Genomic DNA, 16,935 nt, shown 5'->3' on the forward strand with positions numbered 1-16,935 from the left:
TTAAGAGGAGATAAACAAGATACTTCTAACTTGATTTCTAGAGGACCAAATGAAATAGGGGAGCTGTTTTTGTTGAAATTCTCTGGTTGGATTAGACACCTGTTCATCTACATTGTCCGGGCCATACATCTCCCTGCCGATTCTGATTTATATCCCATTTTTGACATCACTTTTTAATACAATTTGTCATTTTTCATGAGACCATACAGCAAAATACTGCACTAATCTCTAAATAGAAATTCCTTTTCAAAGAAAGATGGATAAATTTATTTTGTTGATTCGTTGTCATGAAAAGTTCACGTGAGGTACAGAATGGAAGAAAAAAACTTTCATTCGGTCTGGAATGCGCTGCCTGGGAGGGTGGTGGAGGCGGGTTGCCTCACATCCTTTAAAAAGTATCTGGATGAGCACTTGGCATGTCGTAACATTCAAGGCTATGGGCCAAGTGCTCATAAATGGGATTAGGTAGGTAGGTCAGGTGTTTCTCACGTGTCGGTGCAGACTTGATGGGCCTCTTCTGCACTGTGAGATTCTGTGATTCCTAAATTGTTTTGTTTTAATGTGCTAAAATGCAGGTGTCTGCAATATAACCACACGTGGATAGAACAGAAACTATCAATAATGTGATCAGCTTTGTGTTGCTTTGAACTCCAAAAGCTTGTTGACACCAAGGTATTATTCAAAGTATTATTCAAGTGTTAGGTAAATAACTTTGAACAAATATGTTGCAAATTGCTACTGTGATGCAGTAAACCTCTCTATGTAATATGGACACAGGTTATAATAGATGGTGAATTGGAATGAAGTTATTTTGTGATCTTTAATAATCCAAGAACCATAAATTGTATATTTTTGCCAGAACTGACAACAGACCTGTGCTATAATAATATTGTTTTTCTACTAGGGAGTCATCAATAATGTGTGATATAGCGCTGATGTATATCACAGAGAACAATGGGTTTACTGTGCATTTTCAGTGATGCAGTGTGCTGTTGTTCAGTTCAGTAACTACATGTCTGAAGTCTGATAGGGACAATGTACTATAGGGGGCTCTACACTGCTTTCACCTGCTATACTTAACTGGAGCATTTTACAAATACTGCATACAGTCCAGTTCTGCATTTATCAGAAGTATTTTACTTCTACAAAGTTAGATAAAATGCTGTCACAAGAAGCCTATGTGAATCTGGGCATGGATTAAGCTACGCTTAAAATAGGGGACTTGGATGCAGGAAGAAAGCTTGAACTCAAGGCACAGGAATGTCAAAAGCTTCTCATGACCAAAACAAAAAGTGTTTATTGTAACTTGTAACCACGCTTGCTCCCTATATTAATTGATCTTATGATGCATCATTGTATGGAAATATTTTAATTTTTGACTGTTTGCAAGGATTTCCCAGAGTTATTCCCAAAGGCACATTTATGTTCCACTTACCCTGCATCTGTGTTTGAGCTTGTGGGCTGAAGTGGGTGGGCACTCCAAGAGGTCGAGGGCTGGGCGTTGAAGGACCAACCCTCATGGCTGTCTGGCGGTAACGTTCCAATTCACTTAGGCGATCCGAGAAAAGTGTGCCTGGTTTTGACTGGTCTTCAAGTTTTTGCCTGTGCCCTGCAATAAAATATAACACATTACATTAAAACGCTTTAGTCTTTTCACTTTTTCTTCATGTTCATTCACACTGCTGTTAGCCTCTACCAGTGAACTTTCCTTTAACTGTAAACCTGTTGCTGTACAAATTTTTGTGAAGGGAAGAAGAAATCTTTATAATTAGCTAGAAGTGAGAGTTGGGACAGGTAGGTAAATTCACATCCTTCAGTAAAAATTAAAGACAGATGCAAGGCAGGGATTTTCTTGTTCAAATTTGGACAAAATATGTGCATCTTATATTATTTTGCTGTCTTTTGGAAGAGAACCAGCTTCCTATTGCAGTATGTGACAAATGTTATTTGCCCAGTCTTTTCATTCAAAATGGCTACTTCATCACATCCATCCTTTTCAATAGTATTGTCTGCTATATGATGGTGAACCAGCATTAACAAATGACTCCACCTGCTGGTGTGGTAGAGAACTGACAAAACATATGCAATTAAGGCTGACAAAAGTCATGGTCATCTGTTTGGGGGGGGGGGGGGGGGGGAGTGCTTCCTGAAACACCTTCCTTGTCTTACTGATTAACATTTCATAGCTTTGTTGGTTATGAGTACTTTATGTTCATTATGCTGCACACTGCCACAAATCCTGCTGGCGTTAGGCACTGAGACTGGCACTACCTCTTGATATCTGATGAGCATACTGAATACCATTGACTTCATGAAGTAAAATCCATTAAACATGATAAATTTAATCAGCATAATGGCAGTTTAGATATTCTCCTAAGAATCATTTACTCCGTTCATTCAGTTTCAAAACTGATTCAGCACTACAAGCTTTATTCTGAACCAGCAGAAACTTATATCTAAATTCTTAAAGACTATGAACTAAGCATTTTTCCTAATTATAGTTTATAACTGTCACCTACACAGGTGCAGTGCCATCTATACAGACGTTAAATGAAAGATAAGGTTGTACAACATGTCAGTACAGGAGGGGGTCAAACTGACATTTTTTTTTCATTAGTTCCAGATAAAAACATTCTGAGATATTTCTCCACAGGTGAGAAGTAATAATACAAACTATATCCCCATTCTTTCACTGTCACTGGGTCAAAATCTTGGCACTCCCTTCCTAACAGTACTGTGGGTGTATCTATACCACGTGAATTACAACGATTCAAGAAGGCGGCACACCAGCATCACCTCAAGGGCAATTAGGGATATGGGCAATAAATGCTGGCCTAGCCAGCGATGCCCACACCTTGTGAACAAATAAACAAAATGAAACCCAAGCTACTGTTAGAATTTTCAGTAAACTTTGATCAAGCGACATGTATAACTCTAAACATTTTTCTCATTTTTCCTGAGTTTCCTCCTTCCAATGTTACAGAAATCCAAGCGCCTTATATCTAGCAAGCTGCTGGTGGTTGTATTGGTTTAGCACTAGTTCTCCAGCTTTGAAAGACTCCCACAGAGGCCCCAGAGTATGTTGGCACTGCGGCACTAGCTACCAGGCACACAAATGGGGTGGTGTTTTTTGGAACTTACCTGGCTGGCAATGTGAGGAATAGAGATTTATTTAAAGTTACTAATTTGCTATACTAACTAGTGCCTGGGTTTATTTAAATTACCAGTCTGCATAGGAGTACTGAGTATATAGTGATTTTGATATGGACTTTGTTTCTTCTTGGGATGTGATTGAGACGGTGGAGGCCACATTAATTTTCAGGCCTTTTGCCCTAACGAGGCCTTCTAATGAGATGGTAATAGAGTCTTCTGTTTCCTAGCAATAGGTTTACAACTGATTGGCTTGCCAACCCAATTTGGAATCAATCATGTGACAGGAGACTGGATACACAGGTGGGCCAGACAGGGGAGGGATGGTAGATTCGCAGGCCTGGAAGAAGGGCCAGGTGGGTTTTTAATCTGGCAGTTTGCATTCTGTTAAATTAATAAAATCTCTTTCTCCCCTCACCCAATCTTGCTGGAAACCATAAAGAAGGCTTTCAAAGTCTAATGGACTTTCAATGTCTTTTGATTTCATTGTAAACTTTTTTAGTTTGTTTCTCCTTCATTCTTCAACAATCCATACATCCACATTGCGCTAACATAAAACGGTATGCACTATGGTCATTTGACTAACAACATGCTCCTGGCTAACGAGCAAAATTAAGTAGGTTTGTAGTTGACATACAGCTGGAAACAGATACAAAGTTAAAGCAGCATCTGCCATATGCTGCAATTATTCCCCATTTCTAAGAGCTTCATAAATAAACTAGATCTTAATAGGCAATAACCTTTTAGTTATTGTTACCTTTTTTTAAAATTCATTAATGGTTTGCAAACCTTGCTAGATAGGTCAATATTTGTTGCCCAACCCTAATTTCCCTTGAGAAGATGGAGGTTGAACTGCTACTGTCTACGTGGTGTAGGTACACCCACAATGGTGTTAGGGAGGGAGATCCAGGCTTTTGATACAGCGACAGTGAAGGAATTATTGTTCCAAGTCAGGATGAAAGTTGGAGGGAACTTGCAGGTGGTGGTGTTCCCATGCATCTGCTGCTCTTGTTGCTATACTACAGCAAGCAGCAAAAGTTGTCATTCAAATTTATTTTGGGCGCATTGTGCAATGATGCCTATTTTTGAACATGTTTTAAAAGCAGACAAATAGTCACACCAGGAACAGAATTGACCAAAGCCAGGTCTTAACTATGCGCAGCTTAGAGATGAAAAGTGACAAAAATCTCTTTGAATTTTTTATATTGTAAATGTGCCCAGTTGCTGCATTAAAGTTTCATAAACAGCCTTCAAGCAATCTACTTGAAAGTCAATGTACTTTCCTGCCCATCCTACTGGCTATGAGATTAAGCAACAGAACTGAAGGAATGTGTTAATTGCTAATTATACTGTGCAGAGGGATCAGTTTGGGCATGAGATGAAATTAAGTATTTACAACTAATCCTAACCTGTGCTGTTTAATAAATTGGCAATTAAGGCATAGTTTCAATTCAAAATTGGCTAAGCAAATAATGATTTAAAGCATCTTGTATCAATTTAAGAAAACATATTTCTTGTTAGAGGCAGCAAAGCTGCATAAATCCGATGTTCATAAAGTTTATAGCTAAATGTATAGATTAAATAGGTCAATTCCTAATAAAATCAAAGCAAAATACTGCGGTTGCTGGAAATCTGAAATAAAAACAAAGTGCTGGAAATATTCAGCAGGTCTGGCAGCATCTGTGAAGAAAGAGAGTGAGTTAATGTTTCGAGTTGAACAAGATTCTTCTTCAGAACTGAAGGAAGGTAGAAATGTGATGGGATTTATGTCATTGAAGGGGGAGATTAAAAGGGAAGGTCTGGGAAAGGGTAGAGAGTGGGAGAGATTAAATGACAAAGATGCTATGGAACAAAAGGCAAAGGAAGTGGTAATGACTGTAGTAAAGAAACAAAGCATGTGTCCAGAGTGAGTGTGAATGGCAGAATAATGAACAACTCTGTCCAAAAGCAAAATCACGAGAAACAGGATTCAGACTGGGACATAGCGAAAAAGAAACAGAATCAAAATGGGGAACATGAGTTCATGGGCTGAAATTGTTGAACACAACGTTGAGACCAAAAGGCTGTAAGGTGCCTATTTGGAAGATGAGGTGCTGTTTCCTTGAGTGTGCACTGGAACACTGCAGCAGGCCGGAGACAGAAGTGAGAGAGCAAGGTGACAAACTAAAGTAGTAAGCACCCAGAAGCTTGGGGTCATGCTTGCAGACTGAGCAGAGGTGTTCCACAAAGCAGTCACCCAATTTACATAGTTGGAGTCCCCACTGTGGAGGAGACTGTGTCTTCTGAGCAGTGAATATAGCATACTAAATTGAAAGAAGTACACGAAATCACTGCTTCACCTGGAAGGAATGTTTGGGCTCTTGGATGGTGAGGAGAGAGGAGGTAAAAAGGGCAGGTGTTACACCTTCTGCGATTGCATGGGAAGGTGCCGTGGGAAGGGGATGAGGAGTTGCGGGTGACTGAGGAGTGGACCCAGGTGTCGTAGAGGTAACGGTGACAAGGGAGGGGAGGGGAAGATTTGTTTGGCAGTGGCACCACGATGGAGGTGGAAGAAATGGAGGAGGATGATCCTTTGAATGTGGAGGCTGGTGGAACTTATGCTTATTTGTGGGCTATTGCTTATACAAGATGGATACAGCATTTGCCCTAACTGTTCCTGCACTTCAAAGTAATTCATTGAATCAAGCACTGAAACTTTTCAACGTGATAAGATACTATATAAATGCATGTATTATTATTAATGATCACATGGTTCAAAGCCGGCAGCATACAATTTCCTGAATAGCGTCTCTGTTTTATGTTTATCTTATGTCCCAGTGTGAACCCTTCTCTTTATTTTGAATCATATTTTTGAATTTTAAAGGGTATTTAATTTTCTATCACCTAGTGACAGATCCTCCAGTTTCCAGAATATACAGCAAGCTGAACTCAATGGCAGTGACTGTTTTGAGAGGGCTGGTGCTTTTTGCTCATTGTGAGCATGGGGACAATTCAGCACTGCAGACTCAGATCCCACAGCCTTGAACAAGAATTACTGAACACAGAAATAGGCAATAGAAAATATAGGCAATCTCCAAACTAACTCATTAATCGCTGTGTTACAACATAATAATGTAAGTCATGTTTGAGTTTTAATATTCATTATTTTTATTCTGGAAAATTGGGTTTGAGCAGGGTAAGCAACATCTGTATTTATATATTATGACCTTCAAAAACAACAAAAATATGATTAACCAATGAAAATGCACACTGAGGTAGACAGTCATGGATAGTCATTAGTTGCCATGGGAATGCACTGGACTAAATACAAAATCAAATCTACAGCCTTGACCATCATTTACCCCCTTTCAGCTTCACTGGGTGATGCTAATTGGCTCTTCGTTCAGGCTGTAACCCTGGAAAATTCTATATGAAAATACAACTAGCAAAACAATGTTGCTCTCTCAGGAGAGCGATACGGAATAACTCGCTCTCCACCATTTCCTTCCTGCACCTGGTGGGGAAATGCCTCGTCTTAAAAGTTCTCTACCTCATTCAGCTGAGATTGAGACATCACCATGTGGAACTGCAGCACTCCATTTCATGGTAGCTGCTTCACCAATCAAATGTCCATGACATTGCCACCACACCTCCCTGCTATATACACTGTGATTTCAACAAGATGATAAAACTTCTGAAAATGGTACAGCGGCCATTGCTATTTGGTCCACAATGGGTAGAAATTTGCACTTTTTTAAACTTAATTGCCCGACAAGGAGATAGTGGTGTTCCGTACCACTTGTCCTCTAGAAAGCAGCACCTCCTGCCCCAGAATAAGAAAAAAACACTGAGCTCACTTTTTGTTCCCCAATCTAAAATAGAAGACAGCTCAGTTCTGACACTAGCCTGCATTTCCAGCGCTGAAGAGGAGTAACTTCACCCAAAATAGGGATGAGGCAATACTGGTAAGGCAGCAATGTCACAATCAGTCAGAAAAAATAGGCAAAGGGGTTTTTAATTCCTATTGCCAAAATTTAATTGATATGTTAACAGTTACACCCTTGGCATTTGGCAATTTCCATGCCTCTTTACCATTAGTAATTTGGTTTATATTTTTATTCAGGAAATTTTTCAGTTAAAACTCAGTTTAAAAAAAAGGCTCCAAACACAGATGCCCATCTTATAATTGAACACACGCAAAAGCCACAAGACCCAGCATAAACAGCCAGGGAAATATTTAGGAGGGAACAGACTCTTCTAGCGACTAACAGAGGCAGTCACAGATAGATTATTATTCACATGTTTGAAGTTGGCTTGCTTGCGCCATTTGGAAAGGGATCCAGTCACACCAAGTCTTTGCCTTGGCTGTACTCTGTTCTGCTTAAACACTGCAGCTACTGTCTACTCCCCACAACGTTCCAAATGTCAACTTTTAAAAAAGAAACCCGCCCAAAGCCAAAGTGTCTGTGCTTCGCTCCGATTTTTTTTTAAACCAGCTTTAACAAATATAGGGCAAGAAAAAAAAAAGAATCATTCCAACACTACAATAATTCATATTGCTTAAGGTTATATTACACTTGTGATGAATTGGCTGCCTCTAAAGGCGTAAAGAAAATATCCATTTAAAGGGAAATAGGTTGGCTGGCATCCAGTTGGCAGAAGGATGTCAGCTGCTGAAGTCTGAGAGATTTGGACCGCCTTTAGTCAGAACAGTGGGGGAAATGTTCATTAAAGGCCTGATGTTGATTATGTGGAGGTAAAGTTTCCAAAAGTCCAGAACCATACAGAAGGCAAAAGCAGTCGGAAGCATAATAGTCAGTTTTATAACACACCGATCACATTCTGTCCTGTTGAAAGTAATGAAAGTCTGTGGCGGCCAGATGAACTATTTATAACATAGTCGTAATGCTTTCTCTCATTCCCAGGAAAAAGGAACCTGCATTGAGCAGCTGAATTGCTAATAACACACTCTTATGTTCTTATAACCTACCCATTACATGCTTTCCCCTTAATATTGTCACTTAGACATGCACTGAGCTGTTTAACTGTTTATAAACCACATGTTACACTGTTCTAACACACCTGCAGTTGCCTGTCCCATTGCAAGCATCAGAAATATGCGCTGACAAGGTGAACCATCTATAAAATGCATATTCCCCTCATAATATACATGTAATGCTCTCTCATTCTGAGCAACATGAACATGAGATAAACATTTGAACATTTATAACAGATCCATCACACTCTCTCTTGTGCTGTAATAACACACTTGTAATACACATTGCATCTAAGAGGAATGTGCACTTGAACAATTACTGTTTATATTATACACATTATACCCTGATAACACATTTGTAACACATTCTTATTGTGAGCCATTTATAACATGTCCGTTCCATTACGTTTTTAGAAAATACTGGACACTCTCTATAAGTGGAATTAACAGATACTGAGCAGCTGAATAGTTAAGGGAACACCCATTATGCTCTTTCTCTTAACATCAACAACAAAAGCATGCCCTGAATAGTGAAACTATTAATAATGAGGGATAGATGTTTAGCAGATGTTGACACACTGGGCACTTGTACCATGTTGGTGGGCACCCGAGATACAGGAATTGCTTGGTGTGTCTCCAAGTCTCTCTGTTACCTAATGTACCATCCAGCTGAGGTGTGCTGGTATAGAAAAAGTCGTCGTCTCTCCATCTGATATTAGAGGAGATTGTGGAATACAGTATGAGGCATTAGAGAATAGATAAGGTTTCTCTTCCCAACATTTCCTAAACTGTGCTCAATGAGATAGTAAGAATTACCATCAACAGCGACTTATATATGGTGCCTTCAACATAGAGACATGTCCCGAGTCACTTCAGAAGCATAATCAAACAAAATTTAACATCGAGCCCCATAAGCAGATATTAAAGCAGATGGTCAAAGCTTCTTCGAAGAGTCGCTTTAGTTTGACTAAAAGGGGGAAAAAGAGATAAAGAAGCAGAAAGGGTAGGGAAGGAAATTCCAGAGCTTAGAGCCAAGGGAGCTGAATGCACAGCCACCCAGTGGTGGAGTAATTAAAATCAGGGATGCTCAAGAAGCCAGATCTGGAGGAGCAGAGGGATCTGAGGGCTGTTGAGCTGGAGGGAGTTACAGAGATGGAGAGAGCATGGAGGGATTTGAAAATGAGGATGGGAGTTTTAGAATTGAGGTGTTGTTTAGCCAGGAGCCACAGCAAGCCTATTTTACCACTGCACATTTGAAGGGGTAGCTGCAGACCCAAATGGCATCAGGCAAAATGGAGGCACTAAAGAGCACCCCTTCTATCAGTTGACCTTGGAAACAACAGATTTTATTTTAAAACACAATGTTTTCCAGTTGCTCCCAGTATTGTTGTTAACTGAGCAATCACTTCAGCCTGTAAGAAAGCAGATTTGTTTCCAACACCCTAGGCATGTGCTGCAAATTTGTGTTTGGTAAGATCAATTATAGAAACTTAAAATACCACCAATATATTACAATTTATTTATCTCTGAAACCCACATAGGTAGGACATTGGCAGCACAGGTGTGGGATGCAGGAGTGAGGTCAGAGCAAAAGGAGGGATCAAAAGTAAAACAACAGTGAGGAGAAAGATCGGGAGAACGGAGTGGCAAAGCATGTAAAGCAACATAACATTTTGCAGAAATTCTCTCAGAATCTGAACTTCACAATTTAATTCATTCTCCTGTGTCTATAGTAGGGTAAGAAACACTCAAGCAGACATATGAATATCTACTCAGTTATATAGAACTTGTGAAGCACAAGCTGAAAGGCACGCACCCAAAAAGATACTAACATTGTGTAACATTCAATGTGGTCTTTTTTAATGTGAGCAACAGACGGAAGTGCTGAGCAACTGGACTCTTTATGATGCTCACATTATTATCTCTCCCACTGCAAGAATAGGTAGTAATATGTCAGGTGTAACAGTCCTAGTGAAATAAAGAAAGGGAAAAAGAGGTTGAATTAAGAGAGAGAAAGAAAAAAGGGAAAGGTGTGAAAAATATTAAAACACTTAAAATGTTAAAAATTTCCAAACAGCAATTTACTACCTGCAGGAATGAGACTACAGTTCCAACTGTTCCCTTTCTGGGCTGGCGATGTTGAATGACGTTGCAGGAGTATAAATCTCATTTGAAAGAGTATTTGCCTCAGCTAAGTATCAGCCCTAAGTTTTTGTGGTGAGTTTAATGGACAAATACAGCAGCTTCTTGAAATTTATTGTGAAGCTGTGGGCAAGCTGCAGTTTCCATGAGATAATGATGGAGCGGTGCAGATCATCCAGCAGCTTGTGGTGATTTGCAAAGCATAGGCCATCTCCTCTTCACCACAAATTGTTGGACAACTTACACAAAAGCAATAGCATGCAAACACTCCAATTTTGACAATTTCTGGCCCATTAATAACGGTAAGAATTCATCCAGTCATTTATAATCTACCTAGATGCTTAAGAGACAGGAATATATTGAAAACAAATGGTAATCACTGGCTGCATTCTAATGTTACCAGCTCAACCAGCGATCAATTGTAATATGACCTAATTGCCAATGTACAGTTACTGATGCTAAACTAATTCTAAGATCAAATGAAAAATGCCCTTCTATAGGAATGTGCCTGAATGCAAGTCCAGAATAACATTTAAGTTCTCCTGCTGTCTCGAGGAAAATCATAATGTTCTTGGTCAAGTACTTGTTGAAATGCAGCAATGAAAAGAACAGAAAGCAAGACCAAACCCATCCTGCAAAAATGCACCTCTTATTGGTCAATCATAGATCACTGTTATGATAGGCCAAGAAGAAACGCATGGCACAGATGCCCCTATCTCTATTTTATTAATCTAAGCCTGTTCAGTGCCCCTCTTAACCTTGCTCTCTACTTCCCACCAAGCTGGGAGGGCACCCTCCTCTTCCTGGCTCTGCTTCACTGTTGAATCAGACTCGCTGTAAAGTATTCTGACTTTGTGCCATGATGCAAACTACGGAACTCCTTTCCTCCCGCAGTCTTTCCTTCTCCCCCACAATCTTTAGGTTTTTAGTATTCAAACTTGGCAGCTGCTAATCACTAATTCTTGCTTTACCTCAACTTCTACCCTTTTCTACCGTGCTGATGGTCTGCACTATGGACCTTGGCATTTTCTGCTAGGCCTGTCAACAGAATGAATTCTGAATCCAGAAGGAAGTAGTGGGAGTGGAAGGCAGCAGCGATGAGTCTTTAAAGAAAGGAGACAGCAGGAGAGAAATGAAAATAAAGAAGAATTGATTGCACATCCCATAATTTACTTGCCTCAGGGAACTATCAGGGTATCTATTTGATGACTTTCTGCCAGCTCATGTGAACAGCAGCATGTTTATTCACTGAGATAATGAAGCCTCTTCACTATATGCAGCTAGGTATGATTGATGAATCCCCCATGATACAAATCCCTTCTGTCTAGATTCAATACCATTATTCCAAAGACACTGATAAACAATGCCAGTATAACTAACGTTGGTCAAGAATATACCTGTAATGTAAAATTATAGCTAACAGTTTTCTTCCTGTTGTTTTTCTGTGAGCAGAACAAACAAGTTAGCAAGGAATGCAGAAATGAGGTTTCTTTTTCAACTAGGATATGGCCTGCAGCCAATAGACGTGCCACAGCCGACTGCCTTGGCCAGTAAACAGTGCAGGTTTATTTCTGGAGGTGACAAAGCATAACTAGACTGGAAAAAGTTAAAATAATTTGAACCCCAACATGTTGCAGCGCATAGAATTACACAGAATTTAGAGCACAGAAACAGGCCGTTTGGCCTAACATCTATGCTAGTGTTTATGCTCCAAATGAGCCTCCTCCCAACTTGCCTGATCTCACCCTAGCAACATGTCCTTCTAGTCTTTTCTCCCTCATGTGCGTATCCAGCTTTCCTTAAAATGTATCTCTGCTATTTGCCTCCGCCAGTCCACATGGTGGCAAATTCCACATTTTCACCACTTTGAATAAAGGTGTTTTGACTGAATTCCTTATTGAATTTATTACTGACGATCTGGTATTTATGGCTCCTAATTTTGGATTCCCTCAGAGGTAGAAACATCCTCTCCACATCTCCGCTTTTAAATTTCTTTATCATCTTAAAGTAGTTATGGAAACCGTTGCTCAATATTTGAAAAGGTAAAGAGAGAGGCAGATTTTCTGGGGGTGGGGGGGGGGCCTAGAAAGAGATTGTAAAGTTTAGGGGATTTTTTTGACCTCGCTTCTTCCCATTTTGTCTTACTCATTCTTCCCCATCCTCCAACTAGAGCAGGAGAGCACTTTTCCCTAACCTGGCAGTTGGAATTCTATCACCGGATCTCCCTTGTTGCATTTGAGAGCATCTCATTGAATTTCAGCCAAGCTATTAGATGGAGTTCAATGTCACAGTGAAGGCAAATAGACAGCCCTGCTCAGAGTTGCATTTTCATGGCATACCTAAACTTGGCAAAGTTCTAGAAGCCTACCTGTGATCCAATTTGTTTTTAGTACTGTAGTTCAAGCAGACCTGGTATGAAAATACAGCGACATTCTCACATGCAACTGAGGGATGTAACCTCTAGTTACTTTCAAGTCTTTTGGATGCACCTTCTTCAAACAGTATAAGCTAAAGTGTCCACAATACTTACAGTTACACTGGCCAATAAAGCAGTTTTCCTAATCTGATATGTATTTGGAACGTTTGGCTACATCGATCACTTCACCCTGCGTAAACACTGTTAACTGGAAAAGCAAACTGGTGCAGCCACCAAGATAATTATTTCTAATCTCATTGTTATTGTTTATATAAATATATATCAATTAAAAAAAACTATTCAATATGATTTATACCCAGTGCACATTTACACGTGCTGTAAAAAGCCTGGTATGGTCAAACCTGGGACACTTGAACACAATATAAATACTTTAGCCTCGATCCTGTCACTGTCTTCTATTCTCTTTCACCTTGCTGAATAGTTATGTTGTATCTTTGGTTGTGGTAATGACTCTCTTGGTTGAAGAAGGCGGTCTGGAACTGAATGGTTTCTGAAGTGAGAGTAAAGGGTGGAGAAGGGAAAAGTCACATTTTACTAACATTTCCTGCACCCCAGCCCTCAGCCACAATCTCTAGCTGTACAAATATATGCCTGAGCTCCCCGGCTTGTCATGTAAGTGCTGGAAACTATCAAAATTTATCACGGTAGCTTTAAAACCAGCTATGCTTACAGATAATAGTCGAGGAGATTTACCAGGCTAATCCTTTAGGAACAGAAGTACGCCATTCAGCCCCTCAAACCTGTCCTGTCATCCAATTAGAATTATGGCTGATCTGTACCTTAACTTTCTGGGTGTCAGCAGCATTCATACATTGAAATAAAATTGAAAATAAGGGAACTGGGTGGTGAAGCAGAGGTGCAGATTATGAATTTTCACTGCTGGAACATGAGTTCAAATTAAAACCAGACAAGTGGGAGGGCAGTCTCTTCAGTTTGTGTTTTTTTTATACTTTCACATGATGTGGGCATCACAGGCTAGGCCAATGTTTGTTGCCCATCCCTATTTGCCCTTGAGAAGGTAGTGGTCAGCTGCCTTCTTGAACCTTCTTGTAGGTACACCCACATTGCTGTTAGGAAGGGAGTTCCAGGATTTTGACCCAGCGACAGTGAAGGAACGGTGATATAGTTCCAAGTCAGGATGGTGTGTGGCTTGGAGGGGAACTTGCAGGTTCCCATGTATCTGCTGCCCTTGTCCTTCTAGGTGGTAGAAATCACGGGTTTGGAAGGTGCTGTCGAAGGAATCTCGGTGAGTTGCTGCAGTGCATCTTGTAGATGGTATGCACTGCTGCCACTGTGCGTCAGTGTTAGAGGGAGTGAATGTTGAAGGTGGTGAATGGGGTGCTAATCAAGCAGGCTGCTTTGTCCTGGATGGTGTCGAGCTTCTTGAGTATTTTTGGAGCTGCACTCACCCAGCAAGTGGGGAGTATTCCATTATACTCCTGACTTGTGCCTAATAGATGGTGGACAGGCTTTGGGGAGTCAGGAGATGAGGTATTCGCCATAGAATTCCCAGCCTCTGACCTGCTCTTGTATCCACAGTATTTACATGGCTCATCCAGTTCAGTTTCTGGCAAATCACAATCCACAGATGCTGATAGTAGGGATTTAGCAATGGTAATGCCATTGAATGTCAAAGGGAGATGTTTGGATTCTCTCTTCTTGGAGATGGTCATTGCCTGGCACTTGTGTGATGTGAATGGTACTTGCCACTTGTCAGCCCAAGCTTGAATGTTGTCCAGGTCTTGCTGTATATGGACATGGACCGTTTCAGTATCTGAGGAGTCATGAATGGTACTGAACATTGTGTCATCATCAGTAAACATCCCCATTTCTGACCTTATGATGGAGAGAAGATCATTGATGAAGCAACTGAAGATGGTTGGGCCTAGGACATTATCCTGAGGAACTCATGCAACAATATCCTGGGGCTGAGGTGATTGACCTCCAACAACCACAACCATCTTCCTTTGTGCTAGGTATGACTCCAACCAGTGGAGAGTTTTTCCACTTATTCCCATTGACTCTAGATTTGCTAGGGCTCCTTGATGCCATATTCAGTCAAATACTGCCTTGATGTCAAGGACAGTCACTCTCACCTCACCTCTGGAGTTCAGCTCTTTCATCCATGCTTGGACCAAGGCTGTAATGAGGTCAGGAACTGAGTGGCCCTGGTGGAAGCCAAGCTGGGCGTCAGTGAGCAGGTTATTGCTGTGCAATTGCTGTTTGATAGCACTGTCGACGACACCTTCCAATCACTTTGCTGATGATCGAGAGTAGACTGATGGGGCAGTTATTAGCCAGGTTGGATTTTTCCTGATTTTTTGGGCAGGACATACCTGGGCAAATTTCCACATTGTCGGGTAGATGTTTGTGTTGTAGCTGTACTGGAACAGCTTGGCTAGACTAATTCTGAAGCATAAATCTTCAGCACTATTGCCGGAATGTTGTCAGGGCCCTTAGACTTTGCTGTCTTTCCTGTGCTTGTAAGGTCTGTGTGTGAAATGAGTTTGGGCAATCTCAGTCAATTTTGTTGTGTGTATTGGTCTATAACACTAATTTGGAATTAATTGGACATGTCACTCCGGCAGCCATGAAAATGGTCGCTGTGCGAAATGGAGTAAGTGCAGCACTGTTGCAGTAGAGGGTGCTCTTCTGAGATTGCAGCAAAGCAGAAGGAACTTTATATCAGTGCCTTAGCTGACACTGGCTGCCTTAAATGAAGGGTTTTCTATTGCACAGCACTAACATCCTTAGCCTTGCTGAGGACAAAAAAGTATAAATAATACAAAATGCCAACAACACCACTGATTCAATGAAGACTTAGTCTTTGCTTCTGATTTTGCTTATCTTCACACATGATGCAGCTGTATGTTTTCAAAGCATTCAGTAGCTAAAGGGTTAATGTTGTGGAACCTTTTCTCACCAGTGTTAAGGAAGCAAATGTGTTAAACTGTGGAATCCAGTTAACTAAAGCCAGCCAGGGCTGAAAGGAGGGAGTTATCAATTTGTTCTAATTAAAGAAATGTTTCTCTTCATTGTGCAACTGACCAGTTGCACATTCATAAGAAGTACAGCATTATATAAGCAGCGAGGCTCAAGCTTGTCATCCATCCGCAGACGGCAACATTCAGATATTGGCCAAAAGACGAGCTCTACTGCTCAACATGCTCCTAGCTGTAAATAGAATTTTACTTGACGCCTGCAGTCTAGACATTATTTATGTGCGTCAGGTCTCTTGTAATGAAGATTCCCCAAGTTGACTAGCTACCATGGTATTTGCATTAAAATAAAGTGCAACAATAAAACTGGTTCCTCATGTCTATGATTTGTTTACTTTGTCGACTTGCTAGTACAGAAGCTTGCAGTGAAAATAAAAGCATGCACTGACTGGTGACTGCACAGCTTGGACGTACTCAGCATTAAAGAGGAGTGTCAGAACTGAAATAGTAATCTGAATTCATAGGAGAAATTGATGGGGGAGACAGTGCTTTGAATTAAAGGGGAGTGCCAGAATTAAACCTAGGTACTGAAATGAAGGTGAGGGCATGTTGACTCTCATCTTAAAAGTCGTCTGCTTCATGTTACAGGATTTGATGTTGACAATAAGGATGAAAATAAATCTTCTGAATTTAAGATTTCGCAAATTTTATGTCCCTGGCTTTTTTTTCTGCTCTCCCTTCTCTGATCTTCATGATGTGGAGAAGGGGCGATTGTATCAAAATATTGCCACTTCTGGGCTGTGCATTGGATCACTCTACTGAATAGTTGTGTAGTGATTCCCTATAAGTACTTTAGCTCAGGAATCAAAGCATCTTTCCCTAAGGAGTGGGTGGGGGCAATGGGATGGCAAGGCTAATCCACATCACTCTGGCATAGCTACGAGCAGAAGGTTTAAGGTCAACATGAGCAGAGGTCAGTTGCCTGCATGTTCCCTTATGAACAGTACATGCACATACAGAGTTCTCAGTGTGAAACGCCCAACTTGGTGGCAGTCATTAGGCCTTCTGCAACTATCCATATGAAAGCCGTGTGCCCTGCACAGGTGGCTTTCAGTAAGCATTGTGCCTGCCTTATGTGATTCTCGCTGTAGGAAAGCTGTGTGAATGGGATAGGCAGCTTTTATCAGCATCGTCTGTACCCAATGTGATTCCATATGAAAGCTATCTGCCCTGAAGAAGTGGCTTTCAATAAGCACTGTGCCTGCCCTAGGTGCGACTTTCTCACTATGAAG

The 16,935-nt window shown here is 40.8% G+C and overlaps 1 protein-coding gene across 1 annotated transcript in view; it reads right to left on the bottom strand.

Moving 5' to 3' along the window:
- Positions 1-16,935, bottom strand: part of LOC144695968 (runt-related transcription factor 3-like) — a 154,760-nt gene that overhangs the window by 21,289 nt on the left and 116,536 nt on the right. The window contains exons 6-7 of the mRNA XM_078567091.1: positions 13,114-13,194; positions 1,436-1,609 (exon numbers count right to left, since the gene is read on the bottom strand). Coding sequence (XP_078423217.1) covers positions 1,436-1,609; positions 13,114-13,194 — 255 coding nt within the window. The remainder of the gene's footprint in view (positions 1-1,435; positions 1,610-13,113; positions 13,195-16,935) is intronic.

This window comes from Cetorhinus maximus, chromosome 21, assembly GCF_964194155.1.
Source record: "Cetorhinus maximus chromosome 21, sCetMax3.hap1.1, whole genome shotgun sequence".
NCBI lineage: Eukaryota > Metazoa > Chordata > Chondrichthyes > Lamniformes > Cetorhinidae > Cetorhinus > Cetorhinus maximus.